The following is a 25,798-nucleotide window of genomic DNA, read 5'->3' on the forward strand; positions in this document are numbered from 1 at the left end:
AGACCTGTGTGTTTTTGTCTGGGTTTTCTATAACCACTAGGCCCCATTTCCCTCCTGAGCCAGGAATAGAACCTGGCAATTCTGATTTTCAACATTCCCAGATAGTTGTGTAAGTCACTGCCCTTTGGGTGGCTGGTCCACATAGTGGGTAACAGCCTGATATTGTGACTAGTTATTCATTTAGCTCAGGTAGTACATCTCTGTTGTGGATTAAAAAGTTCTGGATTCAAGTCCTGATGATGACTTAAGTTGGGTGGGGAGGTCAGTATGACTTCCCATGAAACTTCTGGATTTTTTTTCATTTTTTTTTTAAACTTAAATTGTAATAAAAAACCCCACCCCTGTTAAAAGCATGTTTGAGTTTCAAAGTCAAGCCCTAAATTAGGAAATGCCAGAATTAAGGTTCTTATGCAATCTTAATTTGCCTTTTCTGTATGTATTATGAATGATTAAAGTCTTCATGTGGTCACGTGCTGTCAGTTCTGCAACACCCAGGCCTCATTCTGTATAAAGGCTCGACAGTGTATAAGGCAGAAGTTTGTAAGAAAATAACTTGTAGTTAAGGCACTGGACTGGAACCCAAGAGAACTAGCTTCTATTTCAGTCTCTGCCATAGATTTCTGATGTTACCTTGGGTGAAGCTGTTGCCCCTGCAATCTGAGTTCAGCCCCTTGCTCATATGTATTATAATAGCAACTCTTTTTAACAGTTTTGTGTATGTGGTTTGTTATACATTGAAATGTACCTAAAATCTATTTGCACTCCTGTTTTTTTTTTCTTTTCTTTTTTTCTTCTTTTCTATTTTTTTTTCCAATTTATTGAAATGAACATCTGGGGGGCTTTTCAGTGGTTCACGTTTGTTAGTTTGAGAGAATGAAATAGTCTGGAATTTTTTGAAAAACACTGGACTTTTCCTTTAGGAAATTAAGATAATATATAGTTTTGAAATAGCTACTTGTTTTCATCTTCCTAAAGTAAAAAGCTTTCAATTGAATACAGGCAGAGAAAGTTCAATTTATTTTAAAATGAAGTTGTAGACCTTATTTGTGATTTTTCTCTTTGCAGATATTTTATAGAATGTCTAATGGTTATGAAGATCACATGGCTGAAGATTGCAGGGATGATATTGGTAGAACAAATTTAATCGTGAACTACCTCCCTCAAAACATGACACAGGATGAGTTACGGAGTCTGTTTAGCAGTATTGGCGAAGTTGAATCAGCTAAACTTATTCGGGACAAAGTTGCAGGTATAATCTAGTCTGTAAGAGTTTTTGCTTTGTGGTAGACTACTTGCTCAAACCCTTGACTAAATGCAGTTCAAGTAGATATTTTGGATATCTGTGTATATTGTCTGCAGCGAACAGGAATGAACACAACTAGATTTAATGCAATGTTAAGATTAAGAAATAAAGTATTATAAAGTCAAGACATTTCATAAATGAAGGAGTTAAATTCATCTCTTGGATTAGGAGGTGCAACTCATTAATTTAATTCAGACCCTGGTGTGAACAGGTCTCTTCAACTCGTAAGTTCTTCTGCAATATTAACTTGACCTTACTGAATAAGGTGAGACATAGACTGTGCAAACAATAAGAGTCTTCAAAACAGGAAAATACTACATGTGCAACGTGCCTTATGTATTGTTGCAGGATAACCTTACTTTAAGGAATTTTCTTATTTGAGTGCTTTATTTTGTGACCTTAACATTGCTCTAATGCTAATTCCATTTTAACTTCCCAAGCTCTTTAAGGAAGAAGGCAGGATGGGGCTCAGGGAAAAGTAATAAACACAGCTGCTTAGACTTGTGGAACTTGATGGTTCTTTGAAATTCAACAAATGAAATCAGAGCCGTAACTTTCTTGATACACCTATTCAGTTTATTAGCTAACATGGTTCACTAGCAGAGCTTTTATCAGCTTCTTGGAGTGGAAATAATGAGGTGGTTAGAGTATAAAGGCACTGTAATTTTTGACATGCTAAGCAGTTTCCTATATTTACAAGTTCTGCTCATCCTTGTTCAGAATCTTTTGAGTTTACAATCTCCTGCTTCAGTAGGTGAGGTTGTAAATTCCTATAACCAAGTAGCTGTGCAGCTAACTGACTGTGGATACATGTTTGCCTACACTCATGTCTAAGCATGCAGCTAACAGCCTAGTGGAATTTTCTATAGTACTTGGTGAATCCTGCATTTCAAAGATTCTTACTCGCTTCTTCAAAATTAGCAAAGCCCATATTGTTCATTAAGGCCTATTTTATATACCAAGTCTGAAGCTTCAAAATTCAGTGGTTGTTATCCTCATAAATAAAAATTAATATTTGTACAGAATGTCAGTTTTGCTAGAGATGAAGCATGTAAAATTTTATGCAGAAGGTGAATATTTTAGAAAGCATGCATGTGAGAACAGGTTACTACAGCGGAAATGGTTTTGAAACTTTAATTATAACATTGATGACTAGTATGACTTCTGATCTCTGTTCTCATTTTTTCCAGAACTTTTCAGAGTCCTTCTTTAGCTGAAACTACTTTATATGGCATGTGGATATGTGGGTAGTATGAGCAGAACTAGTTCATGAGGGGTTTACACAGAAGCTTGACAATGTAGGGGTGGAGAAGACCTGTGATAGTAAGCCATCCAGTCCATTTCCCAGTCAGTGCAGGACTGAATTCTACAGCACATTGTCCATTATTTTGTTCAGACTAGTTTAAAATGTCTTAAGCACTATAATTGGGACTAGAGACATTCCACCACATTCTTGGGGAATCTACTTTGCAACCTTATACATTAACTGACAGGAATGTTTTTCCTGGTCATCTTAATTGTTCCATTCCTTAATTACTCCTAGCTAGATAATCTTTGTATTAGACTAAAACACTTATTAACCAAAGACTTATATGAAAGATGGAGAATGGAGAGCCAACAGTGAGGCCTGTAACTGAATAGCAAGCCCAGCCACACACCTCGTTCATCTGCTGGGGAGGAGGAATTCATCTCTAGATTTGCCTGTGGATCCAGCTGATGGGCTTGGTCTTCCACATCAGCTTCTGTCTCCTAAGCATCCAAGATAAATCTGAAGAGCTTTCCACTTTCATTTCTCTTGCCCACTCTTACTCTTTTTTGCTTCTTGGAGGGAAGAAACTTTTTTCCCCTCCTCCTTCCCTTTCCACTACCACTGCATCCCATTCTGGAGGGTCTGGTGTAAAATTTCTGGAACAGACTCCAAAGAGAAACTGCTGAACTCGAATTAATATGCAAATTAGATACAATTAACTCTGGCCTAAACAAAGACTGGGAATGGTTGGGTCATTACACTAATTGAATCTATTTCCCTATGTTAAGTTCTCCTCACACCTTCTATGGGCCATCTTAATTATCACTTCAAAAAGTTTTTTTTCCTCCTGCTGATGATAGCTCATCTCAATTGATTAGACTCTTCCTGTTGGTATGCATACTTCCACCTTTTCATGTTCTCTGTATGTATAAATATCTCCTGTCTGTGTGTTCCATTTTATGCATCCGAAGCAGTGAGCTGTAGCTCACGCTAAAATAAATTTGTTAGTCTTTAAGGTGCCACAAGTACTCGTGTTCTTTTTGTGGTATTTTATCGCCTCATCTGGCTTGCGTTTTTGGATCATCCTTTGCTATGAATAGCTCCAGTACTTGACTGTGTTTCATTACTTTCCCAAGCAGCTATGGGGTGGAATCTATGAGCAGCAGCACAGACATTGGAGCTATATGCAGCTTTGAGAAGACATTAGACATCAGTTAATATTTGGAAGATGATCTTTGCTCCTTATGATGGTGTTTTTACTTAATCTTGTTTTCTGCAGAAATGATGACCTAGACCTTCTTACAAGGGAAAACTACTTATTGTTAGTGAGTGGATTTTTCATCTTTTGGCAATTCCTGTCCATCTTTGATGTCTTAATCCTTCAAATAGTGTTTTTGGAAATAGTCTCACCGGTATGACTCTCTTCTTAGTTGCTGCTTCAATTATGTGAGATTTAGTTATTGTAATCTTACCTTGTAAATTAATCCGTCTGACCACAGTTGTTGCCGTAAACTGTATTCCACTGCATCATTGTGTCTCTGGTAATATAAGATCACACTTAGAATAATATGTTCTGCGCTGGACACGAGCAAACTAGAAAGAGCTATTACATACCTAGGTTTGTTTGTGTGTGTGTGTGTGTGTGTGTGTGTGTGTATATAAGTGGCAAATTGATGGGTCTCGTGCTTTCTCTTCTTTGGGGGGGTTCAGGGCACCATTTCTTGCCCCTGAATTGGAATATTAATTGCCCCACTAGTGTCCTTGAGGAGGGGAGTGGAGAGGGAGGGACCTGGGCCCACCCTCTACTCCAGGTCCCAGCCCAGGGGCCCTGAGGATAGTGGTGAACCACTTGAACTGGCGGTTCCCTCCCCTGGGCTACTTCCTTCTCCTGCCCTTCAGCTTGTGGGGAGGCTTCCTGCCCTCCCTCTGCACAAGCCAGGTGCCCCTTACCTAGGGTCTAGGACTTCTTAGCCCACCGCAGCACTTCTCCAAACTGTCCTCTGCTTCCCTTCAAACTGCTCTCTGCTCCAACTCTAATCCTTTCTGCCCCAACTCCCACACTGTCTGATTAAAGCAGGGGTTTTTATCATGTGACTTGCTTCAGGTGCTCTGATTAATCTATAGCAAACTTTCTTCCCCTTACAGGGAATAAGGCTCCCTTCTACCCCTCTCCTGCTGCCCTCTGGCCATGCTGTATCTCTGTCTATCTAATCTATGGCCAGAAAAGACAACTGTGAGCATGGTCTGGCCTGCATAACACAGGCTGAAGAATTCATATGGTAATTCCTGTATTGAAGGAAATTATTTGTCCCTACTATATAAATGAACACTTTCAGGCCCAGTAACTTGTGGTTGAGTTAGATATGCAACCTCTCTATTTAGACTTTAAGTGATAATGAATTTACCTCGTCCCTTATTGGTAATTACTTTCTTTTAAGAATTTGTCTTATTTCCTGTTTGAATAAATTGAATTTACAGGCATTGGATCTTGTTATGCATTCTCTGCTCGATTAGTCTTCTAGTGTCAGATACTTTCTACCTCAGTAGGTGCCTGTAGACTATGATCAAGACCTTTAACTTTTTTTGCTTAGCAACATTGAACTTAAGTTTCTCATTGTACGACATGTATTCCATTCCTTGAATCACTTTCATAGCTCTTCTCTGAATTCTCTCCAGTTTTTTCCATCTCCTTTTCAAGTATGAGTATCAGAACTGGATGCGGTATTCCAGTAGCGGTCTCCCAGTGCTGTATATGCAAGTGATTCTGTCTCCCTACACTTAACTAGATCCCTGTGTATACATCCAAGGATCTCGTTAGCCTTTTTTGCCATAACATCCCTCTTGTCTTCAGGTGGCCTACTACAATGACACTAAGTACTTTGCAGTCATTGTTTTCAAGAATAGTTACTCTTCCTGTAAATACTGGCGTATGTTTTTGTTCCTAAATCCATGAACTTGTATTTGGCTATATTGAAATTCATGTAAAAGCAGCAAAGAATCCTGTGGCACCTTATAGACTAACAGACGTTTTGCAGCATGAGCTTTCGTGGGTGAATACCCACTTCTTTGGATGCAAGTGGTGGAAATTTCCAGGGGCAGGTTTATATAGGCAAGCAAGAAGCAAGCTAGACATAACGAGGTTAGTTCAATCAGGGAGGATGAGGCCCTGTTCTAGCAGTTGAGTGAAAACCAAGAGAGGAGAAACTGGTTCTGTAGTTGGCAAGCCATTCACAGTCTTTGTTTAATCCTGAGCTGATGGTGTCAAATTTGCAGATGAACTGGAGCTCAGCAGTTTCTCTTTGAAGTCTGGTCCTGAAGTTTTTTTGCTGCAGGATGGCCACCTTAAGATCTGCTATTGTGTGGCCAGGGAGGTTGAAGTGTTCTCCTACAGGTTTTTGTATATTGCCATTCCTAATATCTGATTTGTGTCCATTTATCCTTTTCCTTAGAGACTGTCCAGTTTGGCCGATGTACATAGCAGAGGGGCATTGCTGGCATATGATGGCATATATTACATTGGTGGACGTGCAGGTGAATGAACCAGTGATGGTGTGGCTGATCTGGTTAGGTCCTGTGATGGTGTCGCTGGTGTAGATATGTGGGCAGAGTTGGCATTGAGGTTTGTTGAATGGATTGGTTCCTGAGCTAGAGTTACTATGGTGCGGTGTGCAGTTACTGGTGAGAATATGCTTCAGGTTGGCAGGTTGTCTGTGGGCGAGGACTGGCCTGCCACCCAAGGCCTGTGAAAGTGTGGGATCATTCTCCAGGATGGGTTGTAGATCCCTGATGATGCGCTGGAGGGGTTTTAGCTGGGGACTGTATGTGATGGCCAGTGGAGTCCTGTTGGTTTCTTTCTTGGGTTTGTCTTGCAGTAGGAGGCTTCTGGGTACACGTCTGGCTCTGTTGATCTGTCTCCTTATTTCCTCGTGCGGGTACTGTAGTTTTGAGAATGCTTGGTGGAGATTTTGTAGATGTTGGTCTCTGTCTGTGGGGTTAGAGCAGATGCGGTTGTACCTCAGTGCTTGGCTGTAGACAATGGATCTTGTGGTGTGCCCGGGATGGAAGCTGGAGGCATGAAGGTAGGCATAGCGGTCGGTAGGTTTTCGGGATAGGGTGGTGTTAATGTGACCATCAGTTATTTGCACCGTAGTGTCTAGGAAGTGGACCTCCCGTGTCGATTGGTCCAGGCTGAGGTTGATGGTGGGGTGGAAGCTGTTGAAATTGTGGTGGAATTTTTCCAGAGTCTCCTTCCTATGGGTCCAGATGATGAAGATGTCATCAATGTAGCGTAGGTAGAGAAGGGGCGTGAGTGGACGGGAGCTGAGGAAGCGTTGTTCCAGGTCAGCCATAAAAATATTGGCATATTGTGGGGCCATGCAGGTGCCCATAGCGGTGCCACTGATCTGGAGATATATATTGTCATCAAATTTGAAATAGTTGTGTGTGAGGATAAAGGCACAGAGCTCAGCAACCAGTTATGCTGTGGCATCATCAGGGATACTGTTCCTGACAGCTTGTATTCCATCAGCGTGTGGGATGTTGGTGTAGAGAGGCTCTGTGAAAACACCATCCTGGCCACCATGGATGTAGAGGCTCAGGAACCAATCCGTGCAACAAACCTCGATGCCAACTCTGCCCACATATCTACACCAGCGACACCATCACAGGACCTAACCAGATCAGCCACACCATCACTGGTTCATTCACCTGCACGTCCACCAATGTAATATATGCCATCATATGCCAGCAATGCCCCTCTGCTATGTACATCGGCCAAACTGGACAGTCTCTAAGGAAAAGGATAAATGGACACAAATCAGATATTAGGAATGGCAATATACAAAAACCTGTAGGAGAACACTTCAACCTCCCTGGCCACACAATAGCAGATCTTAAGGTGGCCATCCTGCAGCAAAAAAACTTCAGGACCAGATTTCAAAGAGAAACTGCTGAGCTCCAGTTCATCTGCAAATTTGACACCATCAGCTCAGGATTAAACAAAGACTGTGAATGGCTTGCCAACTACAGAACCAGTTTCTCCTCCCTTAGTTTTCACTCAACTGCTAGAACAGGGCCTCATCCTCCCTGATTGAACTAACCTCGTTATGTCTAGCTTGCTTCTTGCTTGCCTATATAAACCTGCCCCTGGAAATTTCCACCACTTGCATCCGAAGAAGTGGGTATTCACCCACGAAAGCTCATGCTGCAAAACGTCTGTTAGTCTATAAGGTACCACAGGATTCTTTGCTGCTTTTACAGATCCAGACTAACACTGCTACCCCTCTGATACTTGAAATTCATGGTTTCAATATATTCTACATAATTTACCAAGCAACCTAGACTACTCTGTGTGAATTGTTTACTACTACAATTTTTCAGTCATCTGCAAATTTTATCTGCAAAGACTTCATATTTTCTTCCAGGTCATTGATTTAAAAAAAAATAAATTAAATGGCATAAGGCTGAGACAGATGAGGCAGGAACCCTCTAGAACAGTGGTTCTTAAGCTATGGGGCAGGCCTCCCAAGGTAGGAGCAGGAACATGTCAAGGGAGGCGCAAGCTCTGTGTGTGTGTGTGTGTGTGTGTGTGTGTGTGTGTGAGATTTATATATATATATTTTTGAGAGCTCTGGCTGTCAATCCGGGTAGCTGGGGCTCATGTAGAAGTGCCATGCACATTTGGGAGGTGGGGATAAACAGGTGGCGGAGGGGAGCCAGGGGGTCTCGAGGCTTGGGCTACAGGGGGAGGGGGGCTTGGGGCTCCGGCTATGGAGAATGGGGCAGGGTGGTCTCGGGGCTTGAGCTGCAGGGGGCAGGGCAGGGAGTCTCGGGGCTCCGGCTGTGGGGGAGAAGCAGGGGGTCTCAGGGCTCAGGGTCTCCTCCCTCTAGCAGCCCGGGCTCTCCCCCTCCTCCCATTCCTCCAGTCTAACAAGTATCATTGATTTAATGCAGGGGTTCTCAAACTGAGGATCAAGACCCCTCAGGGGGTCGTGAGGTTATTACATGGGGGAGTTGCGAGCTGTCAGTCTCCAGCCCAAACCCCACTTTGCCTCCAGCATTTATAATGGTGTTAAATGTATTAAAAAGTGTTTTTAATTGATATGGGGGGGGGTCGCATTCAGAGGCTTGCTGTGTGAAAAGTGTCACCAGGACAAAAGTCTAAGAACCACTTATTTAATATAATGCAGACTTTTATCTGAGGTAATAAGTCATATGCCTTACAGATATCACATTATATTCTATCAAGTTACTTTTATCAACCAGATTTGTAATGTTGTTAAAAAAATCAAGTTTGCTTGACAACACCTATTTTCCATTAAGCTATGTTGATTGTCATTTAATTATATTTCCGTCTTCTCTTTATTGATCCATTATTTTTGTCTGACATTGAGGCCAAACAAACTAACTTATAATTAGCTACTCATCCTGTTTTATTCTTTAAATAGTGTCAGAACATTGACTTTCTTCTTGATCTCTGGAATTTGTTTTCCAAGGTTTATTTAACTAACACCAGTGGCCTGCAGACTCTTGGGTGCAGCATTTCCAGATCTGTTGATTGAAAGCTTTTAACTTTAGTAGAAGCTGCTTAACACCCTCCTTGGTTACTGCTGGAATGGTGCGGTTATGAGGTGGATACATTATCTAGCTTTGTTCCTCATACAGAACAAACATTAACCAAATGCTTTTACCTTCTGTGCATCGTGATTCATTAAAAATATTCTTCCTTATTGTCCTTTAACCTGTTAGCCATTGTTACTCCATTGGTACCTTTAACTTCCTTTATGAGTCAACTGCAATTCTTAACTTCTAGTTTATATTCATTGCAATCCATTTTCCTTTTTTCCATTTGCTGATTGCTGCATGCTGACTTATATTTTATTGTTCCTTTCATATCCTCTCAGCCAAGATGCCCCTCTAACTGAAGCATTATGCTCCCAGTCAGTATTTCATATAATTATTTTTAGCTTTGAGAAATGGCCCTTTTAGTAGAATGCCAAGAATCTATGTTATTGGCTGGAACTGTATTCTGTTTTCACACAGCAAATAAGATCATGGTCACTTGTACTGAGGCATCTGCTAACTTTCTTTATTTTGCTGAGCAATGTATCTTTGTCCTTTAAATAAAATTCTATAAATCTTTGTGTAATGTCTTTTTTTGAACCCTTTTTGCTAAGAAATGGCTGTCTTTAGTTACATTTTCCATATAGTTAAATATCATTGCCAGTTATCCTCCAATTACTATTATTTTTTTAACCGTTGAAGAAATTAATGTTTAAGCAATGTTATTAACTATTTTTCTATCTTTCCCATTACATTCGCAATTATCTTATTCAAAATTGCTGTGCTTTCCCAGAGGTTAATGGCGCTTAAGCTACTTGTGCCTAAGTAGAGAAGGAACTGCTTTCCTCGAGGGCAACATCCAGAGTTACCTTCCAAAGTTTTAGTAACTAGTATCTAAAACCATTACTTTAGGGCATAATCTAACCTCTAACTTCTGGGGTTTAGGAGGAAACTTCCCTGGGAGCAGGTTGCCCCCATATCTGTTCGGGTTTTTTTGGTATCTTGTGGCCAATGCCAGCTGCTTCAGTTTTAGAGCTAGGATACTGAACTAGATGGAGCACTCACCTTGAATTTCTGTGTTCTGTTGGAGTGGTTATGCTTCTGTGCTTGCTTCAAAGCAATCATCTGACTTCTGTGCAGAGTGTCGGGGCTGAGGGTTTTGTCCTGAGAGCCTTTGCATTGCTTAGTTGGTTGATTAACTCCTCAAAGGAGGTTGAACTTCCAAGTGCTGTTTGATTGTCATATCACACTTGGAGGTCTTGGTGGCTGGCTTGGTTGGAAGGTTGGGCACCATGGAAATTTCTCCTGGCTTGATGCAGAAAACTGCACCTCTAGCCTGTTTTGTGCTGCTGTTTTGTGGATATGTAACACCCTTGTCTTTGATATAATTCATGTCAATGATTGCCCAAGGTTCATAGGCTATCCCAGCCCCCCTTAACAATGCTTCAGCCTCTCACCTAACTGGGGGCAAAGGGATAGTGCTGAAAAGAAATATGACTGTTTAGAGTGTGATGGGCTGATGATTCCTCAAAAGCTATGTAAATATCCACTGAGGAGGAAGACAAAGCAGTGTCTGTCCAGGATGATCTTACTTTTGCCCACTTTCTGAAGCAGCCCCAATGCACTTCCTAAACCACAAGCCCATCCTTTCTCTTCCTGTAGTTCCCTGCTTTATTTGTTACACACCTTTGAATGAGGCAGGGGTGGGGTGAGGGCTTCAGATAACTGCCTCATTGGGGGCATAGCTGCACATTAAGCGCAGCGGCACAGCTGGACTGATGCCGCTGCAGCGCGTCTGGGTGAAGATGCTCTCTCAATAAAACTACCTCAGCGAACGGCAGCAGCTATGTCTGCAGGACAAGCTCTTCCACCAACGTACACTATGCACACGAGCACTTTGTCAGTGTAACTTATGTCACTCGGTGGTGGTTTATTCACACCCCTGTGTGATATAAGTTATACCAATATAAGCTGTTCTGTAGCTATAGCCTTAGTATGTATGCTAGGCATTGACTTGAGGCCCAGGTTCTGTGGGGCAAGAAAATGATGTGGGCAAAATTAAGGAAGAAGGGGCGCCTTTATTATGATTTCCCCCTTAAAATAACTGTTTATTTAGGAAGTAGTTTAGCAATTTTACAAATCTCTCTACCACACAAGCACCACAAGTGTAATATTAACAATTACAAAAAAATCATTTTGTTTAGAGAAATCTTATACAAAAATAGTCATTGGTGAACCTCTTTGTCATCTAGGTATTTTTTTCTACTTTAAACTGAAAAGACAGTTCTTCTTCGAGTGATTGGTCCCTATTGTATTCCAGTGAGGGCTTATGCATGTGCACCGTGTGTTTGGATCTGGAGATTTTTTTCAGGTAATAGTGTTCGTTGATCCGCGCATGCGCCCATGGCTTGCCTCATGGTTTTGTCTGAGGTGATAAAGGGCAGACTGGACCAGTCACATCTCTAGTTCCTTCTGACTGCCACATGGTCCAGGTCGGAACTATTAGTGTCCTCTTGCGTGTGATTCACTTTATTATTTAAAAAAAAAATGTACATGGTAAAAACTGTAAAACTATTTCTGTAGATTTTATAGTAGTTTTAGTAGTTTGTTAGGAGAATCGGGGTTCCTTTTTGGGATGTTTTATTCCCAGTGAACACCCACCACCACCACCACCCATGTGCGGCTACTGGCCTATGCAGAGAACCCCAAGCTTTAAAATCTGCGCCTCCTGCCTGCATTCCTTCTTGGTCAGCTATGAACATCAACACTGCATCTACTGTTTGGAAGAAGCCCACATTTCATCCAGGTGCAGTATCTGCCAGTTCTTCCCAAGCCATACCCAGACTTTGCACCTCCCAGAAGTACCTCATGGAAGTTGCCATGAGACCTCACTTTGACCCTGGCCAGGCAACCCCCTGTACGTCAACCTGAGGCTACCAGCAGTGTGCCTTCAACTATGAAGTTCGAAGCCGGTACCAGCAGTACCACCATTGTGGACCATGTGCCTGGGCCTAGTCAGGAGATAAGGAGACATGCACATAAGCATGGCAGTAAGTCTTCTTCTAAACCTAAGAAGGGAGAGACTCCTTCCGTGAGTTCTAGTCATGGGGACGGAGTGCAACCTAAAGTGCACAAACATGAAAAGAAGCTGCATAAATCCACAGATCCACCAGTACTGAGTGTGGACCCACACACACAAGTCAACATTAGCATCGCTCAGAGCCAGAGAGCCATAAGCTCCAAGGAAGACCATCGCTTCCATTTTGGTTCCGGGGACCGAGAAAGCGCTCTTGACTCCAGGGAGGTTGGGAAAAGTGCCAGAACCCTAGTAAGTGTTTGTTCTGGGAGTACCAAGGTCCCCATGCTTTCTGGAGCCCTCTACTTCCAGGGAGATGTTATATCTGGCATCAGACATGCCACATCTGAGGCACTTCTCGCCCCTCACTCCAGCAGTGCACGTTCTTCTGCCAGCTCCGATGGTACTGCCAATGGAACTGGTCTCCGAGTTTTCATCTTCAGAGGACTTGGATGAGGGTTAGGGACCATCCATCCCTTTTTGCCACTATGAGTACACACTGAGGGCTTCTGTATTATGACAGTATTCTCCATTCCAGCTGCCGTGGAGCCACTGGTTCTTCTTCGAGTGATTGCTCATATCCATTCCATGTAGGTGTGCGCGCGCCGCGTGCACGTTCGTCGGAAGACTTTTACCCTAGCAACTCAGTGGGTCGGCTGGGCGCCCCCTGGAGTGGCGCCACCATGGCCCCGGATATATACCCCAGCCGACCCACCCACTTCTCAGTTCCTTCTTACCGCCCGTGTCGGTCGTTGGAACAGTGGAGTGCAGCTTAGCTGACCTCCATCTCCCTAGCATTCTCGTAGTTCTCGTTCTCTTTGTGTATATAGTTGTAGATTTAGTTGGAATTTAGATAAGTGTAGTTAATTCTTAATTGTTAAGTTAGTGTTTAGTGAGTTTAGTCGGGTTCAGGGCTTAGGCCCTCCCCGTACCGGGACTGGAGCACATGCCCGGCTCCCCGGGATTCAAGCCGTGCTCGGCTTGTCATCGGCCAATGCCCACAGGAGATCCGCACGACTCCTGTTTGAAGTGCCTCGGCGAGTCGCACTTATCTGCCAAGTGCTCGATTTGTAAGTCATTTAAGCCTCGCACTAAAAAGGAGCGGGACATTAGACTTAAACAGCTCCTTATGGAGGCAGCTCTTACCCCTCCATCCTCGGCACCGAGTGCGCCACCATCGGACTCGAGGAGTTCCTCTTCGGCACTGGGCCGCACCGGGGCGCCCACTCCTTCCCAGCACCGGACGTCCCCGGCCCCCAAGTCAAGCCAGAGGCGCTCGCTCTCGCCCAGAGCGAAGAAGGTTAAGACCCCTGCCGCTCTGGCACCACCCGAAGCACAGCTCCGTCGCACCGCCCGGTGCCTGCTGCCACCACGGCTCCTGCTAAGCCGTTACCGTCGACTCCGGTCCGCCAAGGGCCGTCGAGTCCGGCACCTGTCTCCCCGGCACCCGCCGTGGTTGAGCTGGTTATACCATCCACGCCGGAGGTCTGTGAAGTGGCGAAGGACCTAATCGCGCTGTCGGACCCGGCACCGCCGCCACCCCCGGCACCGCCAGTGCGGGTAGTCCAGTCGATCGGGAAGCCAGCCCTGATTCGCCCAGCTTCTGTCAGCGCTCCTGACCGGCATCGCTCTCGATCGCGGTCCCGCAGGCGTTCCAGGTCCCGGCCCCATTCCCGCTCTTCACGCTGGTTGCAGTCCCGGCCCGCTCCACCACACGGCGCCGGTCTGACTCGCGGCACCGTTCTCCATCCCGGTTGCTGTCTTATTATCCGCAGCACCGCTCACGGTCCCGGCACCGCTCACGGCACCGCTCTCCCAGGAGCCGCTCCCAATACCGCTACTCCAGGTCCCGGTCGACCTCCCAGTACCGGGCCGGTAGTAGGTCCCGGTCTCGTTCTCGGCGCCGGAGTTCTTCACGGCACCGATCCCCTGTGCAGAAGAGCACCAGATCGGTGGGAACATTGGCCCAAGGCCTCTCTGCTCCGCCATGGCCTTCCAGACATCCGTCGGCTTCGTCCCAAGCGGGAAGTTACTACTCCCAGGACCATGAAGCGGATGTGCCGGAGGGCCTGTTTCAGGAAGCCCATTCCCAGGAGCAAAGTGCTCAGCAGTGGCCCTTTTGGACACCATGGGCATACCATCAGGCCCAAGGTGCTCCTCTGGTTCCCTCGCAGGCCGCCTCTTCAGAGCATCGTGCCCCTGAGGCTACGGTTAGTCGTCCTCCGCCAGCTGGCACGGACGTCCAGTTAGCTCAGGCCTCCACCTCACCGATGTACCTTGAGCAGGAGCAGATACAGGATGCCCTTGCCCCCGGCGTCTCGTCCTCCTCTTCGCCGGATGAGGCAGTGGCTGGCTCATCGTTTTCGAGTCCGCCCCCAGTAGACCTTGCGGCACATCAGGACCTCCTCAGGAGAATTGCCCTCAACATAAATCTCCAGGTGGAGGAGGTCCCAGAGGTCGAGGACCCTGTCGTCAGCATCCTGGTGGCTGACGCGCCCACCAGAGTGGCTCTGCCGTTTATTAAAACAATCCAAGCTAAGGCAGATACATTGTGGCAATCGCTGGTATCTATTCCGCCGACAGCAAAGGGAGTCGAGCGGAAATATATGGTGCCATCCCAAGGGTATGAGTACCTCTATATGCATCCTCCTCCTTCCTCCCTGGTGGTCCAGTCCGTCAATGATAAGGAGCGCCATGGGCAGCCGGCCCCCGCTCCAAAATCCAAGGAGGCCAGACGGATGGACCTTCTGGGCTGCAAGGTGTATTCGGCGGGTGCCTTGCAGCTGCGCGTAGCAAATCAGCATGCTCTGCTGAGTCGCTACGATTATAACACCTGGGCAGAGATGGCTAAATTCTGGGAGTTGCTTCCCCTAGATTCCCGCCAGGAGTTTAAGGCCTTCCTTGAGGAAGGGAAAAAGGTGGCCAGGACCTCTTTGCAGGCTTCCCTGGACGCGGCGGACTCCGCAGCCAGGACCTTGGCGGCCGGTGTTACCATGAGGCGCATCTCCTGGCTGCAGGCTTCCAACCTTCCGCCCGAACTCCAGTATACCATTCAGGACTTGCCGTTTGAGGGCAAGGATTTATTCTCGGAGAAAACTGACAGCAGACTCCAGAATTTAAAAGACAGTAGGGTTACTATGCGTAACCTGGGTATGCGTACTCCCGTGACCCAGCGGCGCACCTACCGCCCCCAGCCCTTCTTCCGCCTGTACTCTGTCCCTAGGCAGAGACAAGACTTCGGCAGACGCCGAGGACGCGGAGGCCGCAGGCGCTTTTTGGGATCTGGCCAAAATCGTGGCCACTCCAAACCGCAACCGGACCCGAAATCGTCCTTTTGAAGGTGCGCCCGGGGACAGCATACCACTTCCAGTTCAGGATCCTTTCTCTTATTTTTTCCCTGCATGGTCCCACCTGACCTCGGACACCTGGGTCCTGCGCACCGTGAAGCAAGGATACCACCTCCAGTTTGCTTCTACCCCGCCTTACCGCCCTCCCTCCCAGTCCCTCTTCAGGGACCCCTCTCACGAGCAATTCCTCTTACAAGAGGTCCAAACGCTTCTCGACATCGGAGCAATAGAGGAGGTGCCAAGGAAGGAATGGGGCAAGGGGTTTTACTCCCGTTACTTCCTGATTCCCAAGTCAAAAGGGGGTCTCAGGCTTATCCTAGACCTACGCGGCCTCAACAAATTCCTAATAAAGTTAAAGTTCCGGATGGTCTCCCTAGGGACCATTATCCCGTCCTTGGATCCCGGGGACTGGTATGCTGCCCTCGACATGAAAGACGCTTACTTTCACATAGCCATTTTTCGTCCGCACAGGCCATACCTCTGCTTTGTAGCGGACCATCGGCATTTTCAGTTTGCGGTCCTTCCCTTCGGCCTCTCCACAGCGCCTCGAGTGTTTACAAAGTGCATGGCAGTGGTGGCCGCCCACCTCTGTCGTCAAGGGATCCATGTGTTCCCCTACCTGGACGACTGGCTCCTCAAGGGAGCCCTCCCAGGAACAAGTCAGGAAGCATGTGCGAGTGGCAAAGGACCTGTTCACGAGCCTCGGCCTGCTGCTCAGAGTAGACAAATCCACCCTGGTTACCACTCAGAGGCTGGACTTTATAGGAGCGACCTTGGATTCTATTCTGGCCAAGGCCTGTCTTCCTCAGCCAAGGTTCCTGGCGCTGGCAACCATCATCCACAACCTTCAGGCCTTTCCCACGACCTCGGTCCGCACTTGCCTCGCTCTACTGGGCCACATGGCGGCGTGTACCTATGTCACCAAATTCGCCAGGCTCCGACTTCGCCCTCTTCAGTCGTGGCTCCATTCAGTATACCGTCCAGGCAGGGACACGATGGACACATTAGTCACCGATCCACCGAGTGCGCATCGATCCCTCGACTGGTGGCTGAACCCCTCCATGGTGTGTGCGGGGTTGCCGTTCCGTCCGCCGCAGCCCACCCTGTCTTTGACGACAGACGCATGATCCCTCGGCTGGGGAGCCCACCTCGGCCGCCTGCGCACCCAAGGCCTGTGGTCGCTGGAGGAACTCTCCCTTCACATAAACGTGCGGGAGCTCAGAGCGGTTCGCCTAGCATGCCATGCATTCCTCAAGCTTCTGTCAGGCCGTTGTGTCTCCGTCTTTACGGACAACACAACGGCCATGTATTACATAAACAAGCAGGGAGGCACTCGCTCCTCCCCTCTTTGCCTAGAGGCCATCGAGTCGTGGGAATTCTGCATAGCACATACAATCGACTTGGTGGCATCCTTTCTCCCGGGAGTTTGGAGAACACTCGCGGATCGGCTGAGCAGATCCTTCCTGTGCCACGAGTGGTCCATAAGACCGGACATTATCCATGCGATCTTCTGCAAGTGGGGCTTTCCCCAGGTGGACCTATTCGCGACACGCGCGAACAGGAAGTGCCAAGCGTTCTGCTCGTTCCAGGGCCACTCGCCAGGATCGGTCTCGGATGCGTTTCTCATTCTGTGGACGCACCAACCGCTCTATGCGTTTCCCCCGTTCCCACTAGTTCACAGGGTTCTGTTTGAAGCTCCGACAGGACAGGGCTCATCTGATCCTGATTGCTCCAGCGTGGCCCAGGCAGCCCTGGTACACCACGCTGCTCAGCCTCTCTGTGTCCCCTCCGATCACCCTCCCCCTCTGCCCGGACCTTATAACCCAGGAGCACGGCAGTCTCCGCCATCCGGACCTCCTGGCTCTCCACCTCACAGCGTGGCTCCTGCGTGGCTAGACACCTCGGAGTTGCGCTGCTCCGCCCCGTGCAACACATCCTGCTCAGTAGTAGGAAACCTTCCACTCGGTCCATGTATTTGGCCAAGTGGAAGCGTTTCTCGGTCTGGTGTGCAGCAAGGACTCTTGCGCCCTCGGAGGTCCACGTTCCAGTCATTCTAGACTACCTCTGGCACCTTAAACAGCAAGGCCTCGCCATATCTTCCCTGAAGGTCCACTTAGCGGCCATATCCGCTTTCCATCCCGGCGAGGGTGGGCACTCTGTGTTCTCTCACCCGGTGGTTGCTAGGTTCCGCAAGGGGTTGGAACGCCTCTACCCTCAAGTCCGTCGTCCTGCCCCTACCTGGGACCTCAACCTAGTACTGAACAGGCTTATGGGTCCGCCCTTTGAGCCGCTGGCAACCTGCTCTCTCCTATACCTGTCATGGAAGACAGTTTTTCTGGTGGCCATTACTTCGGCCAGGAGGGTCTCCGAGCTCCGAGCACTCACCGTAGACCCACTCTACACTGTCTTTCACAAGGACAAGGTTCAGTTGTGGCCACATCCCGCTTTTCTCCCTAAAGTAGTTTCGGCCTTCCATACCAATCAGGACATCTTCCTCCCAGTTTTCTTCCCTAAACCTCATTCATCTCTACGGGAGCAGCGGTTGCACTCCCTAGATGTCCGCAGGGCGCTTGCATTTTATATTGACCGCACAAGGCCCTTCCATAAGTCCCCCCAGCTTTTTGTGGCAGTTGCGGACCGTATGAAAGGCCTTCCTATCTCCACTCAACGGATTTCCTCTTGGCTAACAGCATGCATCCGTACGTGCTATGACTTGGCCCATGTCCCAGCGGGCCACCTCACTGCCCATTCTGCCAGGGCTCAGGCTTCTTCAGCCGCCTTCCTGGCACACGTACCAGTCCAGGAGATATGCCGTGCAGCGACCTGGTCATCGGTCCACACGTTTGCTTCACACTACGCTCTGGTCCAGCAATCTAGAGATGATGCGGCCTTCGGCTCAGCGGTTTTACATTCCGCCACGTCTCACTCCGACCCCACCGCCTAGGTAAGGCTTGGGAATCACCTACATGGAATGGATATGAGCAATCACTCGAAGAAGAAAAGACGGTTACTCACCGTTGTAACTGTTGTTCTTCGAGATGTGTTGCTCATATCCATTCCAAACCCACCCTCCTTCCCCACTGTCGGAGTAGCCGGCAAGAAGGAACTGAGGAGTGGGTGGGTCGGCTGGGGTATATATCCGGGGCCATGGTGGCGCCACTCCAGGGGGCGCCTAGCCGACCCACTGAGTTGCTAGGGTAAAAGTCTTCCGACGAACGTGCACGCAGCGCGCGCACACCTACATGGAATGGATATGAGCAACACATCTCGAAGAACAACAGTTACAACGGTGAGTAACCGTCTTTTTCCTTGCACCATGGGGCCCTCCTCAGCACCCTCTGGATCCATCCTGCTGGCCCTATTGGGGATCCTGGCCCCAATACCTTCTCTCAGAACCTGTCCATTTTGTCAGGGAGGCTTCGCCTATTTCACCATCTGAGGTGCTTTCAAGTCGACGTTTGGAACCTGTAATGGAAGATGAGTGTTTCAGACGGTACTGCTGGAACAGGAGAAAGTCCCATCATCCTCTCCTGATGTGGCAGTGGTTTCAGCGTCCTGCCCATCTTCTGATGACTGCTAGCAATTCCGGGATCTCCTGAGTGGAGTGGCTGGAGAGCTTCACATTCCCCTGGAGGAGATCCAAGACACTCAGCATAAGCTGCTGGATATACTTCTCTCAGAGTGACTCTGCTTGGCCTCGATATCAATCAACGATGCCATCCTTGAGCCAGCTCACACAGTTTGGCATATGCCAGCCACACATACGCCTACCCAAAAGGGGGAGGGGGGCAGAAAAAGATACTATGTACCAGTCAAGGGGTCTGAGTTTCTGTTCTCACATCCACCTCCCACTTAACTTGTGGTACATGCAGTGACAGAACGGGCTAGGAAACAGCATCCACACTTCACCCCATCCAACAAGAAGGGCAAGCAACTGGACCTTTCAGGCTGTGAAGTCGTCTTTTCAGCCAGCCTTCAATACAGGATTTCGAATGATCAGGCGTTACTTGCCACATATGATTTCCTGAATTACAGAAAATTGAAGGATTTTGCTAAGAAACTGCCACAATAGGACCAGACCCGATTCCAGGCAATAATTGTGGAGGGGGGAAGCTGGTAGCAAGGACCTCAGTCCAATCAGAGGTACATGCAGCAGATACCTCATCGCACTAAATGGCCATGGGCACATCGTCATGAGGAGGTAGTGGTGGCTCCATTTGTCTGGTTTACCCAGGGAGGTACAAAATACCATCAAAGACCTGATGATTCTCTCCACACCCTCAAGATTTTGAGAGCTACATTCCATTTTGAGTATTTACACACGTGTGCTGAAACTTAAGTTCTACTGCCGCAGCTCGCATAGCATTACAGAACCTCCCAGTTTTTTCGTCAACAGCCTTATGAAACACCAAGGAAGCATCAGAAGATTCAAAAATCTCATCTTCCAGGATCCACCCTCACAGTCTTTTCCTCCTCCCAGATGCAACCAGTACAGAAGAGGTATTTCTGAGGAACTCTAGAGAGCTGTTAGCCACCTTGCCTGCTGCCATACAACCACACCACTCCGTCTGGGTGTCGTCTAGCACTCTTTACAAGCTTGAAGCGCAATAACAACGTACAGTAACTCCTCACTTAACATTGTATTTATGTTTCTGAAAAATCTGACTTTAAGCGAAAACGATGTTAAGCAAATCCAATTTCCCCATAAGAATTAATGTAAGGGGAGAGGGGTTAGGTTCCAGGGAATTTTTTTTTCACCAGACAAAAGACTATCTATCCCCACACACACACACGTTTTTTAAACAATTTTATACTGTACACAGCAATGATGACTGTGAAGCTTGGTTGAGGTGGTGAAGTCAGAGGGTGGGATATTTCCCAGGGACTGCCTTACTACTAAATGATGAACTAGCACTCGGCTGAGCCCTCGAGGATTAACATGTTGTTAATGTAGCCTCACATGCTACAAGGCAGCACAAATGGAGGGAGGGGAGACAGCATGGCAGACAGACACACATAAACACACACACACTGATATGCATTGCCCCTTTAAGTACACTGACCGCACTCTAAGTCCATTGCCTTTTTAAGTAGATCAGCAAATTGAGACAGCAGCTGCTCCCAGCAAGCTCCCTCTGTCCTGAGCCCTGTTGTGTGTTGTCCTGTCTCTCCCCTCTTCCCCCCCCCGCTCTATGGAGATGGGGTGAGCAGGGGGGAGGGGGACACCCTGACATTATCCCCCTCATCCTCCCCCCCCCACCCGTTCTCTCTCCTTCCAAGCAATCAGGAGGCTCCTGGGAGCAGCTCCAAGGCAGAGGGCAGGAGCAGCACATGGCAGTGGGAGGAGATACAGCTGAACTGCTGGCAATTGATTAGCCTGCTGGGCGGCTGCCACACAGGGAACTTAGGGGAGCTGCCAGTCCACCCTCCAAGCCCCCACCAGCTAGCACCAACGAGCTGCTCTTTCTGCAAGCAGTGGACAAAGCAGGCAGCTGCCAAACAATGTTATAAGGGAACATTGCACAACTTTAAACGAGCATGTTCTCTAATTGATCAGCAACGAAACAGTGTTAACCGGGACGACTTTAAGTGAGGAGTTACTGTACAAGTGGGTGCTAAATGTCATCCACTAGGGCTATATGATCGAGTTCTTTATGCTACCTCATTCACAACCCCGTCCCTGATCCCTCCTGAAGGACAACTCATGACAGCATCCTCCTGACCACAAAGAGGGGCGATGGAGTGGGTTCCTCTGGATTTTACTATTCAACTTACTTCCCGATACCCCAAAAGAAGGATGGGTGGAGCCCAATCCTGTATCTCTATCATCTCAGTTGCTTTATCCGCAAAACCCAAGTTTCATATGGTCACCTCTAGCAGCTGTCATCCCGTCATTCGAAGAAGGCATGTGCTTATGGCTTTCAATATTCAGGATGCTTATTTTCATATAAACATTCATCCGTCCCACCAAAGGTTCCTGATGTTTAGGGTGGGCCTTCAGCACTTTCAATACAGGGTCCTGCCATTTGGACTCACCACTGCTCCCAGGGTCTTCACCAAAGCTTTCTCCATCATAGGGGCCTATCTCAGCGGACTACAAGGACCCCATAACACCTATCTCAATGACTGGCTCTTAGCAGCATGGTCCAGAGATGAAGTCCAGATTTCCACCTCCATGTTGCTCAGACCCTTGGGGTGAGCATCAATGTTGAAAAATCAACTTTGGACCCCACATGGTCCCTAGAATGTATAGGGGCCTGCATCAACTTAATCATAGCACGAGCGTACCTACCAAGGAACATATTCCAGTCTCTCTGCAGGAACTCGTAGCCCGAGTAGTCAATGGTCCTTCTGTCCCGGTCAGGACTTGCCTATCCCTCTTTGGCCATATGGCCGTGGGCACATACATCACTGCCTTGGCTCGCCTCCACTTTTGCTGCTTTTAGATGTGGCTCTAGAGAGTTTACTCACCTGTGTGCCATGCCATGGATCTGATACCAACAGTTCCTACTGAAGTACACTCTTCCCTCCAGTGGTGGACAGACTCCCAATAGGTCTGTGTGAGGGTCCTCTTTCTCCCATCCTCCCTGGACAAGATGATTATCACCAACACATCCTTCATAAGTGGGGAGATCACATAACATAGGGAACATTGACCCCTCAGGAATTCAGGAGGCACATCAACATTCTAGAACTCAGAGCTGTAAGGAAGGCATGCCAAGCATTTCTCCTATCCATTTGCTCCCATCATGTTCTTATCATTCTGGACAACACCACCACTGTTTACTACATCAACAAACAAGGGGGCATGAAGTTAACTGCTCTATTTGTGGTGAGGTGGTCAATCTATGATATTGGTGCGTCGTCCACAAGATCCTTTTATCTGCAACCTATCCTTCAGGGACTGAGAACTTGATTGCAGACTCTCTTAGCTGACAGTTCATGACTGATCACAAGTGGGAATTCCACGATACCGTAGTAAGCGACATCTTCAACAAATGGGGGGGCCTCCGATAAGGGATCTCTTTGCCTCCCCCAAGGCACATACCTCTCCTAGTGCAGTATTGGTTTCCACTTTGAATGCACTCATTCTCTGCTTGTTGGACCAGATCAACTACATCTTCCCACCACCACTCCTGCCACGAGTACTCCACGAGATCAGGCAGGAGAGAGCAATGGTTATCCTGATTGTCCCACTGTGACCCAGACAGTTCTGGTTTCCCAACCTTCTCTGCATGTCAGCTTGCCCTCCACTTCCCATCCCCCACTTTCCCTGAGCTGCTAACGCAACATAATAGGAAGATCAGACATCCTGATCAGCAGACACTTCACCTCACAGTGTGATATTTAAGCCTGGTCTACACTACGCGTTTAAACCGGTTTTAGGAGCGTAAAACCGATTTAACGCCACACCCGTCCACACTAAGAGGCCCTTTATATCGGTATAAAGGGCTCTTTAAACCGGTTTCTGTACTCCTCCCTAACGAGAGGAGTAGCGCTAATATCGGTATTACCATATCGGATTGGGGTTAGTGTGGCCGCAGATCGACGGTATTGGCCTCCGGGCGGTATCCCACAGTGCACCACTGACCGCTCTGGACAGCAGTCTGAACTCGGATGCAGTGGCCAGGTAGACAGGAAAAGCCCCGCGAACTTTTGAATATTTCCTGTTTGCCCAGCGTGGAGCTCCGATCAGCACGGGTGGTGATGCAGTTAAAAATCAAAATAAAGAAAGAGCTCCCGCATGGACGATGCGGACGTGATCGCTGTAAGGGCAGGCAAATCTGTTCTATCAGCACTCTGTTACAGAAGACGAAATTCAAAATCATTTTTTAAATATCTCCAGACAGATGCCATAGCAGGGACTCAGCGCACTGCTGCGTGACAAGCGTAACGGAAAGCCAAAGAATCAAATGGACGCTCATGGACTGGAGGACTCAAGCTATCCCACAGTTCCTGCAGTCTCTGAAAAGCATTTGCATTCTTGGCTGAGCTCCAAATGCTTCTAGGGTCAAAAACAGTGTCCGCGGTGGGTCAGGGCATAGCTAGGCAATTTACGCACCCCCCCACCCACCCCCAGAAGTGAAAGGGAAAACAATCCTCTCTTGACTCTTTTACATGTCACCCTATCTTTACTGAATGCTGCAGATAGACGCGATGGTGCAGCACTTAACACCAACATCCTTGCTCCCCCCACGCTATGGATGGCTGATGGTACAAAATGACTGGTACCCGTCCTCATCATCAGCCTATTGGCACATGGGGCAGTGCAAAAGGACTGGTAACCATGCTGACTAGCATCTGTTGGGTCGATCAAGGGCGCCTGGTCCTAATTTTTCCTGGTAGATGGTACAGTATGGCTGATAACCATCGTCATCATAGCAACAGGGGGCTGAGCTCCATCAGCCCCCACCCTTCATGTGTAAAGAAAAGATTCAATTGCCCCTGAACTAGCAGAGGGATGCTGGGCTCCTCTCCTTACTGTCCTGTCTGGACTATCATAGCAGCTGGAGGCTGCCTTCCACTCATATCTCACTAACAAGTCACTGTGTCTTATTCCTGCATTCTTTATTACTTCATCACACAAGTGGGGGGACAATGCTACGGTAGCCCAGGAAGGCTGAGGGAAGAACGGAATGAACAGGTGGGGTTGTTGCAGGAGCACCCCCTGTGAATAGCATACAGCTCATAATTGCTGCAGGATCTGACACAGAGCAGCTGTGCTCTCTGGTTCTCTGATACAGTGGTTCTCTAGTACACTTGCCCATATTCTAGGCAGGACTGATTCTATTTTTACATACCAAAAAGGAGGGATTGACTCAGGGAATCATTCCCAATTTTGGCTTTTGCGCCCCTGGCTAAGAGCAGCCAGGTGCACTTATGACAGCAGCAAATGGAACAGTGCAAAAGGACTGGTAGCCACGATCATCTTATTACCAATTTATGGTATGGTAGATGGTACAATATGGCTGATAACCATCTCTGCTATCATGCAAAAGCAAAAGCATGCTGCTGTGTAGCGCTGCTGAATCGCCTCTGTGAGCGGCATCTAGTACACATACGGTGACAGTCACAAAAGGCTAAACAGGCTCCATGATTGCCATGCTATGGCATCTTCCAGGGCAATCCAGGGAAAAAAGGCATGAAATGCTTGTCTGCCGTTGCTTTCCCAGCGGAAGGAGTGACTGATGACATTTACCCAGAACCACCCGCGACAATGATTTTTGCCGCGTCAGGCACTGGGATCTCAACCCGGAAATTCAAAGGGGCGGGGGAGGCTGCGGGAACTATGGGATAGCTACGGAATAGCTACCCACAGTGCAATGCTCCAGAAATCGACGCTAGCCTCGGACCGTGGACGCACACCACCGATTTAATGTGTTTAGTGTGGCCGCGCACACTCGATTTTATACAATCTGTTTTGTTAAACCGGTTTATGTAAATTCAGAATAATCCCATAGTGTAGACGTACCCTTACATGGGCATCTTCTCTAGAATGGGTGTGTTCATCAGAAGTGCAAAACAACCTCTTGAGTAGCAGAACGGAGTCCACAAGGCGTTCCTTCTAGGCCAAGTGGAACCACTTCTCCACTTGGGCCCAACAGAAAGGACTTTTCCCTAGAAGAGGTGAAGATTTCCTCTTTTTTTTGGATTACCTCCTGTGCTTGGAGTCACCAGGTCTCGCCCTCCACTCTCTCAGGGCCCACCTAGCAGCAATTTAGCACTTTTCACCCCCCTGTGGAAGGATACTCCATATGTACACATCTGTTGATTGCTAGGTTTTGGAAGGCCTCGTTAGAACCTTCTCACCATGCAACCTATCGCCCCCCCCTCCCCCCCCCCCCGTGGGACCTTAACCTAGGTCTGTCGGCACTGATGAAACAGCTCTTTGAGCCTCTAGCTTCCTACTCTATGTCCCTCCTTTCCATGAAAGTTGCCCTCCTTGTGGCTATCACTTTGGCAAGAAGAGTAGGTGAATTTGGGGTCATGAGGGTGGACCCTCCTTTCTCAACTTTCCCATAAGGATTAAGTCTCCCTGCACCTACATCCCAGTTTCTGCCAAAGTTCGTATCCCAGTTTCATCTCAACCAACCCATCCATTTATCTGCTCTCTTCCTGAAGCCTCATGCCTCTGAAGAGGAATGATGACTTCACTCACTTGATGTCCATCAGGCCTTGGCCTTCTACCTGCAGAGGACAAGACCAATCAGGAAATCTCCTAGATTGCGATAAACAATAGCTAAGAGGGTTAAGTGGCATGC

General features: G+C 47.8%; 1 protein-coding gene across 3 annotated transcripts in view; it reads left to right on the top strand.

The window, feature by feature from the left end:
* The window catches only part of ELAVL1 (ELAV like RNA binding protein 1), a 96,822-nt gene that overhangs the window by 35,886 nt on the left and 35,138 nt on the right, over nt 1-25,798 (top strand). For all 3 annotated transcript variants that reach the window (XM_044998591.1, XM_044998592.1, XM_044998593.1), the window contains exon 2: nt 1,066-1,249. In XM_044998591.1, the coding sequence (XP_044854526.1) occupies nt 1,066-1,249 (184 nt within the window). The remainder of the gene's footprint in view (nt 1-1,065; nt 1,250-25,798) is intronic.

This window comes from Mauremys mutica, chromosome 24 (assembly GCF_020497125.1).
Source record: "Mauremys mutica isolate MM-2020 ecotype Southern chromosome 24, ASM2049712v1, whole genome shotgun sequence".
In the NCBI taxonomy this organism is placed as follows: Eukaryota; Metazoa; Chordata; order Testudines; family Geoemydidae; genus Mauremys; species Mauremys mutica.